The sequence below is a fragment of the Aegilops tauschii genome, chromosome 7 (genome assembly GCF_002575655.3).
Source record: "Aegilops tauschii subsp. strangulata cultivar AL8/78 chromosome 7, Aet v6.0, whole genome shotgun sequence".
Taxonomy (NCBI): domain Eukaryota; kingdom Viridiplantae; phylum Streptophyta; class Magnoliopsida; order Poales; family Poaceae; genus Aegilops; species Aegilops tauschii.
The window spans coordinates 8917747-8932958 of record NC_053041.3 but is presented as its reverse complement, the minus strand read 5'-3'; the positions used below and the strand labels follow the sequence as shown (position 1 = coordinate 8932958).

Sequence of the window (15212 nt, the reverse complement as noted above, 5' to 3'; positions counted from 1 at the left end):
AAATCAAACCACGTGTTACTGAGGTGATGAATGCTGAACTAAACAGGGCCTATTCACGCGAGGAAGTGAAGAAAGCGATGTACAATATCGGCGACTTAAAAGCGCCTGGCCCGGACGGGTTACATGCTGTTTTTTATAAACGGTTCTGGCATATAATTGGTGAGGACTTGATTGATGAGGTGTTGCTGGCCATTAACACAAGGAAGATCCCTGAGGGGTGGAATAACACCACCATTGTTCTAATCCCGAAGGTTGAAAATCCGAATGTGATTACACAATTCCGTCCTATCAGCCTATGTAACGTGGTATACAAGGTGATTTCTAAACTTCTAGCGAGCCGGCTTAAATTTCTCTTGACAGATATTATTTCACCAAACCAAAGCGCCTTTGTTCCGGGGCGGCTCATCATGCATAATTTTCTTGTGGCTTTTGAATCATATCATGCAATTAAGAGGAAAACGGTTGGTAAATATCATGCTTCCCAGACGAGGTTGATGAGGCGGAGTTCATGGTGATCGCTAGGGTTCACACAACTAGACCCTTTAGTCGCGGTGCGTTCTATGACTCCATGCGGATGGCTTGGAGCCTAGCACAAGGAGCGACCTTCAGCGCCCTTGGAAGCAACTTGTTCGTGATCACTGTCAATTGCTTGGGTGACTGGAGAAAGGTCACGGAAGGTGGTCCATGGTTATTCCGGGATCAAGGTGTGCTGATTGAGAGGTATGATGGATTCACAAAACAGGATGATGTGGTTCTGGACAAACTGTCAGTGTGGATTCAGATTGTTGATCTCCCCCCATTGTACCGGAAGGATCACATCATTAAGTCCCTGACCAAGAAAGTAGGGAAGGTGGAGAACGTGATGCTTAACCCTAGATGGGGAAACGGAAGGATTGTGCGTGTTCGAGTAAAATTAGATGTTAATGAGCCTTTGATGCGTTTCATATCCATAACTAAAAATCAGAAGAAGGTCTATTTCTCAATCCTTTATGAGAAAATTCCTGTTTTTTGCTATGTATGTGGGTACATGGGTCATACACATCTGGAACATGGCAACGGCAAACACACGCCTGAGAGTATGGATTGGGGCGAGTGGATGCTAGCCCCTAGACCTGGTGCTCAACAACAAGGACAGGGAGGTATTCCAGTTCAGAGGGGAGACCCAGGTGAGGGTGTACAACGTGGCAAAAGCACTAATGATAATCTGCAGGATGACGCCAATAGCCCCGTGGAAAATCTGAGAGATGAGATTCTGAACAAGGCAAATAGCAGAAAGAGGCTTAATTATGATGCAGCTGTGTCTGACCCGAAATCCATGCAACTGGTGATTAAGGAGACCGGAGTGCTTGTGGCGGTTCACGGGGCTTTATGGTGAGCCAAGTGGAGAACGGAAACATTTGACGTGGGATTACATAAGGGAATTACATGCTATGTCAGACATGCCGTGGTTACTAGCTGGAGATTTCAATGAAATTTTACATACCCATGAAAAAGAAGGGGGTGCTGCACGGCCCCAACGCTCCATGCAAGCTTTCAGCGATGCCCTCTCTGACTGTGGTCTGGACGACCTTGGTTACATTGGCGACATATTCTGATGGCGACGAGGAAACATACGAGAGCGTCTAGATCGTGCAACCAGTAACATTCGATGGGCGGATATGTTCCCTGGTTACGTTGTGTCGAATGAGGATTTCGATAAATCCGATCACCGGCCGGTTCTTATTGATACAGAATACCAGCTCGGAGTACAGACTAGAGGACCTTGCGGCCCTCGCAAATTCGAGGCACACTAGCTGGCTGAGGAGGACGTCGTGACGATTGTTCAAGTGGCCTGGGACAGACGCAAGGCATCCGGGATAGCATCATTTGCAGAAAATACAGCAGAAGTTCATGGCGCACTACATCGTTGGGATAGAGAAGTATTAAAGGGCCCACGGCATAGGCTCAGAGAGCTGCAGAAACAGCTAAACGTATTGTTGTCGGGTCCGCTGAGTGATGCTGCTGCTGTTAGGCAGCACGAACTGCACCTGCAAATTGAGAAGTTACTTCAACAGGAAGACATCTATTGGCTCCAACGTGGCCAGGCTGATTGGCTAACCCGGGGAGACCAAAATACAGATTTCTTTCACTGAGCTGCTAATGGACGACGAAAAAAGAATTTTATCAAGCGGATTCAGAAGGAGAATAGTGAATGGATAGAAGAAGAGACGCTCATCAAAGCTAACGCTGCAGCTTACTTTTCAGGGCTCTTTACATCTGGTGTTCTGGAACCGAATGCTCATGCCATAGAGAAAATCAAACCACGTGTTACTGAGGTGATGAATGCTGAACTAAACAGGGCCTATTCACGCGAGGAAGTGAAGAAAGCGATGTACAATATCGGCGACTTAAAAGCGCCTGGCCCGGACGGGTTACATGCTGTTTTTTATAAACGGTTCTGGCATATAATTGGTGAGGACTTGATTGATGAGGTGTTGCTGGCCATTAACACAAGGAAGATCCCTGAGGGGTGGAATAACACCACCATTGTTCTAATCCCGAAGGTTGAAAATCCGAATGTGATTACACAATTCCGTCCTATCAGCCTATGTAACGTGGTATACAAGGTGATTTCTAAACTTCTAGCGAGCCGGCTTAAATTTCTCTTGACAGATATTATTTCACCAAACCAAAGCGCCTTTGTTCCGGGGCGGCTCATCATGCATAATTTTCTTGTGGCTTTTGAATCATATCATGCAATTAAGAGGAAAACGGTTGGTAAATATCATGCTTCCCAGACGAGGTTGATGAGGCGGAGTTCATGGTGATCGCTAGGGTTCACACAACTAGACCCTTTAGTCGCGGTGCGTTCTATGACTCCATGCGGATGGCTTGGAGCCTAGCACAAGGAGCGACCTTCAGCGCCCTTGGAAGCAACTTGTTCGTGATCACTGTCAATTGCTTGGGTGACTGGAGAAAGGTCACGGAAGGTGGTCCATGGTTATTCCGGGATCAAGGTGTGCTGATTGAGAGGTATGATGGATTCACAAAACAGGATGATGTGGTTCTGGACAAACTGTCAGTGTGGATTCAGATTGTTGATCTCCCCCCATTGTACCGGAAGGATCACATCATTAAGTCCCTGACCAAGAAAGTAGGGAAGGTGGAGAACGTGATGCTTAACCCTAGATGGGGAAACGGAAGGATTGTGCGTGTTCGAGTAAAATTAGATGTTAATGAGCCTTTGATGCGTTTCATATCCATAACTAAAAATCAGAAGAAGGTCTATTTCTCAATCCTTTATGAGAAAATTCCTGTTTTTTGCTATGTATGTGGGTACATGGGTCATACACATCTGGAACATGGCAACGGCAAACACACGCCTGAGAGTATGGATTGGGGCGAGTGGATGCTAGCCCCTAGACCTGGTGCTCAACAACAAGGACAGGGAGGTATTCCAGTTCAGAGGGGAGACCCAGGTGAGGGTGTACAACGTGGCAAAAGCACTAATGATAATCTGCAGGATGACGCCAATAGCCCCGTGGAAAATCTGAGAGATGAGATTCTGAACAAGGCAAATAGCAGAAAGAGGCTTAATTATGATGCAGCTGTGTCTGACCCGAAATCCATGCAACTGGTGATTAAGGAGACCGGAGTGCTTGTGGCGGTTCACGGGGCTTTATGGTGAGCCAAGTGGAGAACGGAAACATTTGACGTGGGATTACATAAGGGAATTACATGCTATGTCAGACATGCCGTGGTTACTAGCTGGAGATTTCAATGAAATTTTACATACCCATGAAAAAGAAGGGGGTGCTGCACGGCCCCAACGCTCCATGCAAGCTTTCAGCGATGCCCTCTCTGACTGTGGTCTGGACGACCTTGGTTACATTGGCGACATATTCTGATGGCGACGAGGAAACATACGAGAGCGTCTAGATCGTGCAACCAGTAACATTCGATGGGCGGATATGTTCCCTGGTTACGTTGTGTCGAATGAGGATTTCGATAAATCCGATCACCGGCCGGTTCTTATTGATACAGAATACCAGCTCGGAGTACAGACTAGAGGACCTTGCGGCCCTCGCAAATTCGAGGCACACTAGCTGGCTGAGGAGGACGTCGTGACGATTGTTCAAGTGGCCTGGGACAGACGCAAGGCATCCGGGATAGCATCATTTGCAGAAAATACAGCAGAAGTTCATGGCGCACTACATCGTTGGGATAGAGAAGTATTAAAGGGCCCACGGCATAGGCTCAGAGAGCTGCAGAAACAGCTAAACGTATTGTTGTCGGGTCCGCTGAGTGATGCTGCTGCTGTTAGGCAGCACGAACTGCACCTGCAAATTGAGAAGTTACTTCAACAGGAAGACATCTATTGGCTCCAACGTGGCCAGGCTGATTGGCTAACCCGGGGAGACCAAAATACAGATTTCTTTCACTGAGCTGCTAATGGACGACGAAAAAAGAATTTTATCAAGCGGATTCAGAAGGAGAATAGTGAATGGATAGAAGAAGAGACGCTCATCAAAGCTAACGCTGCAGCTTACTTTTCAGGGCTCTTTACATCTGGTGTTCTGGAACCGAATGCTCATGCCATAGAGAAAATCAAACCACGTGTTACTGAGGTGATGAATGCTGAACTAAACAGGGCCTATTCACGCGAGGAAGTGAAGAAAGCGATGTACAATATCGGCGACTTAAAAGCGCCTGGCCCGGACGGGTTACATGCTGTTTTTTATAAACGGTTCTGGCATATAATTGGTGAGGACTTGATTGATGAGGTGTTGCTGGCCATTAACACAAGGAAGATCCCTGAGGGGTGGAATAACACCACCATTGTTCTAATCCCGAAGGTTGAAAATCCGAATGTGATTACACAATTCCGTCCTATCAGCCTATGTAACGTGGTATACAAGGTGATTTCTAAACTTCTAGCGAGCCGGCTTAAATTTCTCTTGACAGATATTATTTCACCAAACCAAAGCGCCTTTGTTCCGGGGCGGCTCATCATGCATAATTTTCTTGTGGCTTTTGAATCATATCATGCAATTAAGAGGAAAACGGTTGGTAAATATGGTACTTGTGCGGTGAAACTTGATATGCACAGGGCTTACGACCGGGTCGGGTGGTGTTTTCTGGAGAAGGTTTTACTAAGACTGGGGTTTAGGCCCAGCTGGGTGGCATTGATTATGGAGTGTGTAAAATCTGTAAGGTACCAAGTCCGAGTTAATAATGATTTATCTGACTATTTTCTTCCGTCCAGGGGTCTTAGACAGGGGGATCCGCTCTCGCCATACTTATTCTTGCTTTGTGCTGAAGGCCTTTCTAGCTTGATTACGCATGAAGAGGAGGCGGGTAATTTGCTTGGAGTTCAGGTTTGCCGGGACGCCCCACCGGTTTCACATCTACTGTTTGTCGACGACTCTCTTATCCTTATGAGGGCCGATGCAGCAAATGCTAATAGTCTCCGGAGAGCACTCGATAATTACTGTGCTGCCTCGGGACAACTGGTGAGTGAAGCTAAATCAAGTATTTTCTTTAGCCCCTGTACCCCTGTTGAAACTCGAGTGGAGGTGTGCACAACTCTAAATATTATGGCGGAGGCGATCACGGACAAATATTTGGGACTACCCCCAATTGTGGGAATTGACAGGTTAGATTGTTTTCAACATCTTATTGACAGAGTTCTCAGCAGAATAAGGGGATGGAAAGAAAAAATGTTATCTGTGGGAGGTAGGGAGGTCTTGCTGAAGGCAGTGATATAGGCTATCCCGTCGTATGCTATGTCAGTTTTTAAATTGCCCAAACAGGTGTGCAATAGCATTACAACGGCCATGTCTAAGTATTGGTGGGGCGATGATGATATAAAAAAACATATGCATTGGTTTTCATGGTGGAAGATGTGTGTTCCAAAAGAGAGAGGAGGCATGGGATTCAGAGACTTGCACTGTTTTAATATGGCACTTTTGGCTAAGCAGTGTTGGAGGTTGTTGTCTGAATCAGAATCACTTTGTGCGAGAGTGTTGAAGGCTAAATATTTTCCTGAGAGCGACCTTCTAAATTGTAGTCTTAAGAAGGGTAGTTCTTATACATGGCAGAGCCTATGGAGTGGGATACAAACTTTCAAGAGAGAGCATATATGGAGAGTAGGGGATGGCTCTCAAATAAACATATGAGAGGATCCATGGATCCCAACCAGCCCTACACGGGGAGTAATGACACCGAGGGGTAATATTGTTATCACACGTGTCTCTGAGTTGATAGATGAAGAGAATAGAGCTTGGGATGAGCAGTTGCTTAATGAATTATTTTGGCCAGTCGATGTACATCGTATTCTGAATATACCTCTGGCTATAGGCATGATGAATGATTTTGTCTCTTGGCACTGCAATAAGAACGGTATTTTTTCTGTACGGTCAGCTTATCATGAAGAGTGGGAACACCAACATGGACCAAAGTTGAGAATGACAAACTCAGTTCAATCCTCAAGTACTAGTCCTATTTGGAGTACCATTTGGAAATTAAGTGTACCAGCCAAGATAAAGATTCATGTGTGGAGAGCCTTACTTGGAGCCATCCCTTGTCTGGGGTTCTAGCAAATACACATATGATCACGAGTTGACAATGTCCTATGTGCAGTATCGATTGTGAGAGTATTAAACATGCCCTATTCTTATGCCCACGAGTACAAGATGTGTGGCGCATCCTGGGTCTAGGACAATTATTGGTTCCTGAGGTATGTACTACACAACGTGAGGGAGGATCAGTACTAGCTGACATGTTTCTGTCCAAGAGCAGCCTACAGGCAACGGTGGCGGGAGTCCAACGCAATGCACTGGTGGCAACCACTGTATGGTACGTGTGGTGGGAGCGTCGCCGCTACACCCACGAGGAGTTTCTACAGGACCCGTCCAGATCGGCGCAGGCTATTGCGGCTCTAGCTAAAAAATTCACGAGAGCTAGAAATATGAACACAAAGATCAGGAGGCACAGCTGGGAGAGGCCACCTGAGGGAATTATAAAATTGAACGTCGATGCGGGATTTGAGATGGACAGTGGCTCTGGGAGTACAGGAGCTATCCTGCGAGATGACATGGGAAATTTTTTAGCTGCTTCGAGCGGGGACATTCCCTTTGTGGTGGATGCGGCGACGGCAGAAGCAAGGGCTCTGAGAAATGGGTTGTTACTTGCTAATGATATGGGTTGCAACAACTTTATGTCGAAGCGGACTGCATGGAGGTGATTGATGTTATGCAGAACGGCAGGAACTTCCTGGGACCTGCGGCGGCTATCTATGAAGAATGTACTTTCTTAGCTCGTAATTTTAGTTTTATTGTTTTTAATCACTGTCCTAGAGAAGCCAATATGGCGGCCGATGTGTTGGCTAGGAATTCGGAGACCTCTCGAACTATTGTTTGGAAGTCGGAGCCTCCGGGTTTTCTAGTGGACGTCCTATCAAACGATGTATCCTTATTTTCACATGAAATATAAACCGTCATGATTGCTTTCCCTCAAAAAAAAAAAAAACTTAGGCGACTGGCAAAATAGTTGAACAAGGCAGAAATACCTAGTGATGTACACCATAGTTATCTGACCAGAGTTATGGACATTGACAGAGATAACCAAAGTGTTGTGGAGATCATGACGTCTGTTGTAGGTTGCTTGGAAGACATGCAGTTTCATCGTTAACCCAGTTGAATGGGACGGATTTTTTTGCCCCACTTTATAAACATAAAAAACAACCAGTCCATACAATGAGTAGCACACAAGCGACAATAAAACGTCTGCTGGGGCCTCTGCGCAAGCAAGCCCTTGATTTTTTTTTTGTTCAACACACATGGCAAATTAGTTTACAAGTAGATTTCCAATTAGCTATAAACTATTCATGGCAAAAAAAAAATCATGTTCTTGCCATGTTCACTTTTATAAGATCTTGTACTATGTTCTCAACAATCTTTACATGGCATTTTTTTGGCATTGATCATGGCAACTATATGATTTTTTTTGTTTAACACACATGGAAACTTCATTTACAAGTAGGTTTCCTATTAGCTATAAACTATTCATGGCAATTCATTTTGTTTTCATGTTCTTGCCATGTTCACTTTTATAAGTTCTTTTTTAGTTGACATTTATAAGTTGCCTATGTGTTGAACAAACTTTTTTACATGGAATTTTATTTTTTGCAATGACCATGGCAAAAGAAAAATTTTATTGACCATGGGAAAATTGCAAAAGGTCACATGGCAAATTGATAACATTTTATTCCATTAAACACGAAAATTGCGTAAATGTTCATAATTGTTAAGATTTTAAAAACATTTAATGCTCACTTTTGCAAGTATATGCTTTTTTTTGTTCAACAAACATGGAAAATTAGTTTACCATGGCAATCATTTATTTCGCCATGTTTTTTTTTTCTGTTGAAGTTGCCATCGTCCCATTTTGATTATCTTGGTAAATTTTTATCTTCAAGGATGGTAGAAAATAATAATATCACATTTTTTTCTATCCAAAATGTTGACCACCAAAATCACTGCCATGCTGTACCAATATTAAGCCCGTTTTCAACGATTTGCCATGCATTTTAGAGAGAAAAATCAGGATTTCACATTGTTTTTCGCCATAACGAAATTGTTCATGTAGCCAGGTGACATTTTTCTTGTTATATATCATCTCAATCTTGTGTGCTTTTTGTACACCTCACGTTTTCTACTTTCTGAAACTAATCATATTTTTTTAGATGAATCGTATTATTATTCAGCATGGCAGAAAAACATCCTCCATATGTTTTGCAAAAAATACAATAAAGCCTGCTACGTATGTGCTCCAATCAGGGCTTTTTGGCCCAATTATTTTTTTTCTTTTTCTTTTTTGAACATAGGTCAGGTCCTATTCCAGCAACAAGTCAAGAGGTTCGATCTGACCGGGAGGTTCCCCGTATATTTAACGTCAGCTAGATATCCGGGTACGTACCAGGAAAGGGATCCGTTGGAGAGACTCCAGCCCTCGTTCGTTCCCGTCTTGTTGTTCCCCACCGATCGTCCTCCCAGAAGCCAAGCCCCGCTGGCCGCCGTCAGTGCCCTAATCCAAAATACCACCGTAAGATCACCACCCGTTACTCTTTGTTCAATTTTTCCCACACAGATCGATGGTTTCCTCTCTCTATTTAATTTGCAGATCCTGTCTCCCGCTTCTGATCCATGTTCGAGAGGAACACCAAGTCGAGGCTGGAAAGCCATCCAGGGCTGACGTCAGAGGCGGCCGGCCTGCTCACCGACGACCTCATCCTGGAGATCTTCTCCCGTCTCCCTGCCAGATCCCTTCACCGCTTCAAGTGCGTCTCCGTGTCCTGGCGCGACCTCATCACCGACCCCGCAAACCGCAACGAGCTGTCCCAGACTCTCGCCGGCTTCCTGTACACGTTCCCCGGCCGCAGGGACCACCACTTCGCCAGCGTCTCCGGGGACGGTGCAGCCCCATTCGACCTTTCCCTCCCTTACCTGCGCAATGACAAGGACGATAAGGGCATCACCCTCGTGGACGCCTGCAATGGTCTTCTTCTCTGCCGTCGCCACAAGAAGAACAAGGCGACCCCTTGGAAAGAGGATGATTTCGGTTTTGTGGTGTGCAATCCCACCACAGGGAGGTGGGTGGAGCTGCCCCCACAACCGCAGGCGCCGCCGAGAAGATATACCCACACCGCAAGCCTGGCTTTTGATCCGGCAGTATCGTTCCATTTCCACGTTCTTCATTTTGAAGAGACCTATACGGGGTCTTACATCACAGGAGTGAACATCTACTCGTCGCGAACAGGAGCATGGAGTCATAGGGACAGCAGTGGGATGGTTGAGAAAGTTACCCTGTTCTCTAGGAGTAAATGTGTCTTTGCTGGAGGTATGATGTACCTCATGGGCAATCTGGAGGAGATGAACGGAGAGTATGTGCTGGTGGGGGTGGACATGGACGGGAAAGTGTGGAAGACTATCCGCACGCCGTATGGTCGAAGATTTGGTACGATTGGATTGTCTCAAGGGTGCTTACACTATGTTGTAGCTTCTGTCGGTGATTACGATGCAATCCAGGTTTCTGAGATAGCGCTCTGGTGCCTCAAGGATCGTGATAGTAAAGAATTAGTCCTGAATCATACTGCCAACATCAATAAGCTTATGAGCATGACTGAAAAGATGTACATGGTGGCTGAGATTCATCCAGATTGCGACACCATTTTCTTGGTTTCATTTGGTGGTGATACCTTGGCAGCGTACGATATGCGACATCAGAAAGTTGGTTGTATCCTTAATCTTGAGAAGAACACACGATGGTTTCTACCTTATGTTCCTCTATTCTCGGAGTCATTAGCAGATGAAGATTGTCGGTAGTGTTACCTTCAAACCTCGCTTGTGCTTCCTCAAAGAATTGGCTCTTCTGTTGGCTGAAGTACCTGTTTGTGTACCTCTGGATCTGCTTGAATCATGCCGCTCAATTTTCTGGTGCTTACTCTCCTGCTTGGTTGATTTTCAGTTCAGAGCAATGCCTAGTAAACCTATAAATTAAGCATATTGGAATTCCCAAAGAACATTGTTACCCTTGTTCTTGTTTACCTAGCACTGGTTGTTGTTCTGGACATGTATTAGTGCCATGTGGCTAAATTGTACTGTAACCGGTCTTCCTTTCCATAAGAATCAGTTATTATGGTTATCTTAAATCCTGTTACTGGTACTGTAGTAAAAGGTTCAATCACACTGGTTACTGTTGTGATGTTTAGTCGACCTTATTCATTCAGTATTTTTATAAAACACTACTGCCTTTGAGCAAGTTCTTTTTATTTATAATTTCTGTAGCTAATGTATTCAGTAGAGCTTTGGATTTGTTAACGACAGAGAAATTGTATCAATATAAATAATATAAAGTTGGAGTATCTACAAGAGTTTTTAGTGACAGTGGTAACAATAATTTTGTAGAGATGCAGCTTCGAGGTCATGCACGATATTTGTCAGTCAACACGGCTGAATGACCACCAAAAATAAGCCCTCTTGGTGTGGTTAATTGATGCCTGCTGTGTTGATTGATTTGGTTGAGTTGCTAACCTGTTTGAGTCTGCTCAACCAGTGTCCTTTCTGTATGTGTTTGTGATGTGATGATACCTGATTGTTGAACTGTTAATTTTTAGACTATGGAATGAGAATAGACAATATGAACTGAAAACACTCGAGATGAGTTACCCAAGAATGCCATTTTGTTCCAAGAAAAGCCCCGAGCTGCTCTAGAACAGATTATATATTTTATTTTAAACTAAGAAGTTTTATATCAATAAAGAGCTGACCATTTGCTTGTCAGTGTTAACATTTGCCACAGTGAGCAGAGGATTGAATCCCAGCTAGTATCACACAGTATCTTCTAGACGGTCTAGCTGCATATGTGATGTGTATATGGAGTTAATCTATTGCATGTTATTCTTAACTAGTAGTATGAAGTCTGCTTATTCCTCAGGTACAGTGTCATTTACCCGTGATTCCTGGGAAGAATTCTATGAGTGGTAAAATCGTCCCAATTATTAAACTTGCTTAGATGCATGAGTTTCTGCTACTCCTCTTTTGTATTGATGCAGCTGTTCAACCGTCAGCATGTTGCACCTTTTTTAAGCCTGAAAGTGAATCTCTACTCTCTCTTTTTAATAACTTTTAAACAGAATCTCATCAAGCGAAAGCTTGTGCAATCTATTTGTTCATGTATATAAATACTACTTATTCGTCAAAAAAAATCTTCTAAAAGGTGGGAAAAAGTTTTGGCTCTGTCTGAAATTAATGTTCTTCAGAACTGGGCTGAAGACTGTAAGTAACTGGAAGATGGTAGCTAGTAACTGCAAGCAGCTCTCACTTGTGCAAACTGTGTGGCCCATCTTGGATGAAGCAACTTTGTATTACCATGTCTCCAAACATTGCAACGTCGCAAACTTTTGAGCAGGGAGCAGCTCTGCCATACTGGTCATTTGCTGGAGCGTCTTTTTGTTTGGTTGTCCATCATCCAGAGCAGGTCGAGACTCGAGCGCCAGCTGACTCCTCCTGTCGTATCAGAAGCTCCTTTGATAATTTACGTCCCCCCGCTTTAAATTATAAAGCAACCAACATCCACAACCAAGTCACCGATACAAACACACACCACACACACCCAAGACGAGATACAAGAATGCCGGGCATCCTTTGATAATTGAGAGAAGAATTGACATGTTTTCTGTTAGAGAATAATTTGTTAGTTATATTAGTGATGTCTTTTGGCCTTTTGCATTCTAGTCTCTTGGCATCCTTTTGTAGCCTTTTGGGGTCCTCATGTATTTGTATATATGCTTGCTTTGGCCTCCTAATAATACAAGTTGCTTTTTCTTCTAACATGGTATCATGAGCTAAGGTTTTTTTTCGCACACGCAACTCGTGCGATCCTATCACAATTCACGGCCGTGCTATCTCCTCATGTGCCGGCGCTGCTCTTCTGCGCCTCCACTGCAGGTCAACCCAGCTGTCCACTCGTGCCACCCGCGATTCAGCCGAACCACCCCGCTGCTGTTCGTCTTCGATTTGACTTTGTCCGCTGCTCCTCTTCAATTTGATCTTCGCCGCCCCCACCGGATTCCGCCATCATCCGCGTTCGGCGTTCCTCGTTGGATCTTCGCCGCCGGTCGCCAGATCCCGCCACCTCCAGCTGGATTCAATCTCCGGGCTGCTACTACTGTCTCTTCCGCGTGGCTGCCTGGTCGGATCCCTGCCCAGGTGCCGGATTGCGCTGTCGCCGACCGCCGATTCGGTCGTCGTCCGCCCGTTCGCTGGTGCGTGTTTTCCTCACCTGAGCCGCTCCGTCCGTGTCGCCGGAGATCACGCTCGTCCACTCGTCGTTTGCCACCGCCATCCATCGGTCTCCTCTGATCTGCTGCTGATCGGGTGGTTTCCTGGTGTTCACATTGATTACAATCGGGAAGGATTGGATCGTGTTGATCCGTCAGCTTACTTTGGGCCTCGTCTGAGTGGGAAGAAAATCTGGTACGACCGGGTCGTACGCATGCAAACGTGAGACCACCCCGAGCGCTTGACATCTGGCAGTACAAATCTCAAAGCACGCGGCATCACCTTATCCAAACTGGAGCCCAGATCGACGGCCAACCTCTCCAATGCCGCCAACTCCTGCCGCCGCTGTACTCTGCTCCGGCTGCTCACCACATCGCCGCCGGTGAGGTCCACTCCGGCTGCTCGCCACATTGCCGCTGGTGTGCTCCTTGACACTCGGCGTACTCCATTCCCCGCGTTCGTTGGCGACCCAGGTCGCGGCACCGTAGAAGCTGCTCGCCGGCGTGCTCCACGATGCCAGCCGCCGTTCTCCTCAGCCACCCTCGCGGCGCGACCGACGTACTAAGCAGAACAAGTTCATGTAGATTTTTTATATGTGTGATTTGAGCTGTAAAATCTGAACAAAGGCTGCTCCTTATTATTTTTCTTCTGAATTTTATTCCAATACAAGATGTGGCATATGATGTAAACAAGATCTGCAATGTATATGTTGGTGTCCATTCTTGGCATATGTGCGGTGTGACGTTTCCATATTCTGCTGTCAACTCTTCGATAAATGTACAGATGCATTTGCATTTGCCGTGAGAGCATCTCCAACAGGCGCCCCAAAAGACGCGCGCGTGCGGTAAACCCAGCTTTTAGCGCGCGCGGGATGTTTTGCCGCGCTCCAGCGGTGGCGGGAAAGTCGCGCGCGGGAACCGTTTGCGCGCGCGCGAAAAGGCGCCAGCTCGCGCGCCATTTTTGGCGCACCGCTTCCGGCGCGCCTATAAAATGCGGCGCGCGCCACGCGCCTTTTCCACACTTCTCTTCCTCTTCCTTTCTGCCACGCGCCCCTCCACCGCTCCAGCGCCCCGCCATCGACGCGCCATCATGCCGCCGCGCTGCCGAGGAGTGTCGGGCTACCGCGGCGTCCGCCTGCGCCCCAACGGCGGCTACTACGCCGAGATACGCTCTGGCGATCTCCGGCTCGGACTCGGCACCTACGGGACGGCGTGCGAGGCCGCCCGCGCGTACGACGCGGCGGCGTGGCGCCTAGGCCGGCGGCACGGCCAGATGAATTTCCAAGACGTGTACATGCTCCAGCAGGCGCTGGACGTCGCCCCAGCGCCTCGTCTGAACACGACACAAGACCGTGCGGAGCGCGCTGAGCGGCAGCGCCGCCTCCTCATCGCCCAGGAGGACGAGCGGGTCATGGCGAAGTGGCGCCGGCGCCACCCGGAGGACGTCGCCTACGAGCAAAACTACTGGGCAAGGCGCCACGAGGAGGACACACGAAGGCGCCGCGAGGATCGGTTGGACAGGCGTCGGCGGAAGGCATCACTACTAGAAAAACTTGGTTTGCCGACGGCACCCGTCGGCATAAATGCAGCTATGCCGACGGTCAAGGGCAGGCCGTAGGCGTAGAAAAGCCGTCGGCATAAATCCATATATGCCGACGGGGCCGTCGGCATATACGAGGCCGTCGGGACCGCTCGAGGTAGGCCTACGGGGCCCGTCGGCATAGGAGCAGCCGTCGGCATAGCCCTTGCCGTCAGCGCTGACCGTTTGACGACGTTGAGCCTACGCCGACGGGTGGTAACGGCGGCCGTCGGCATACCCGTGCCAGCCCTATGCCGTCGGCATAGACCTGGCCCATACCCCTCTGCCACGTCATCGATTCGTGTGCTATGCCACGTCATCGATCCGTGGGACTGCACCTCCGTGTGTGCACAGATATGCCGACGGCCTAGCCGACGGCCTGAACCGAACTGAATTAATCAAGATTGGTGAACTGAACTTAACCTCACTGGAGGAGCCGTGGGTGGACATGGTTCTGGAGGAGACGATGCCATGTATGTTCCTTGGCCGTGTGCTGCGATGCCGTCGTCTGGGGCCGCAGCCATCTTGCCGCCCCGTCGCTAACAGGATGAAAGCAGATCTGATGTCTGTTCGTTTCTTTTGAAAGATGAATCATCAGAAGCTGAGAGGACGGCGTAAAGGAAACGGACCAGCTAATTGAGCGCGCGTTGGGCTTTTTAATTGAGCGTGTGTTGGGCTTTGTTTTTATCTGCAACTCACGTTGGGCTGGATGTTGGGATTGCCACATGTCAAGCGCTCGGGGTGGTCTCACGTTCGTGTGCGTACGACCCGGTCGTACAAGATTTTCTTCCGTCTGAGTGGTCTCCCTTTGGG

At 47.2% G+C, this 15212-nt stretch overlaps 2 protein-coding genes across 2 annotated transcripts; both read left to right on the top strand.

The window, feature by feature from the left end:
• Window positions 1–8383: 8383 nt before the first annotated feature.
• Window positions 8384–10364, top strand: LOC109785497 (F-box protein At5g49610-like). Its single transcript, XM_020344097.2, has one exon. It carries the CDS (start codon window positions 9186–9188, stop codon window positions 10362–10364), a length of 1179 nt encoding a protein of 392 aa, XP_020199686.1. The 5' UTR covers window positions 8384–9185.
• A 3546-nt stretch (window positions 10365–13910) lies between these two features.
• Window positions 13911–14438, top strand: LOC123494802 (ethylene-responsive transcription factor 5-like). The gene has a single exon (XM_045231239.1). It carries the CDS (start codon window positions 13911–13913, stop codon window positions 14436–14438), a length of 528 nt encoding a protein of 175 aa, XP_045087174.1.
• Window positions 14439–15212: the final 774 nt, after the last annotated feature.

Coding starts and splice junctions, on each gene's coding strand:
- LOC109785497 (XM_020344097.2), top strand. CDS start 9,186: ATGTTCGAGAGGAACACCAAGTCGAGGCTGGAAAGCCATCCAGGGCTG.
- LOC123494802 (XM_045231239.1), top strand. CDS start 13,911: ATGCCGCCGCGCTGCCGAGGAGTGTCGGGCTACCGCGGCGTCCGCCTG.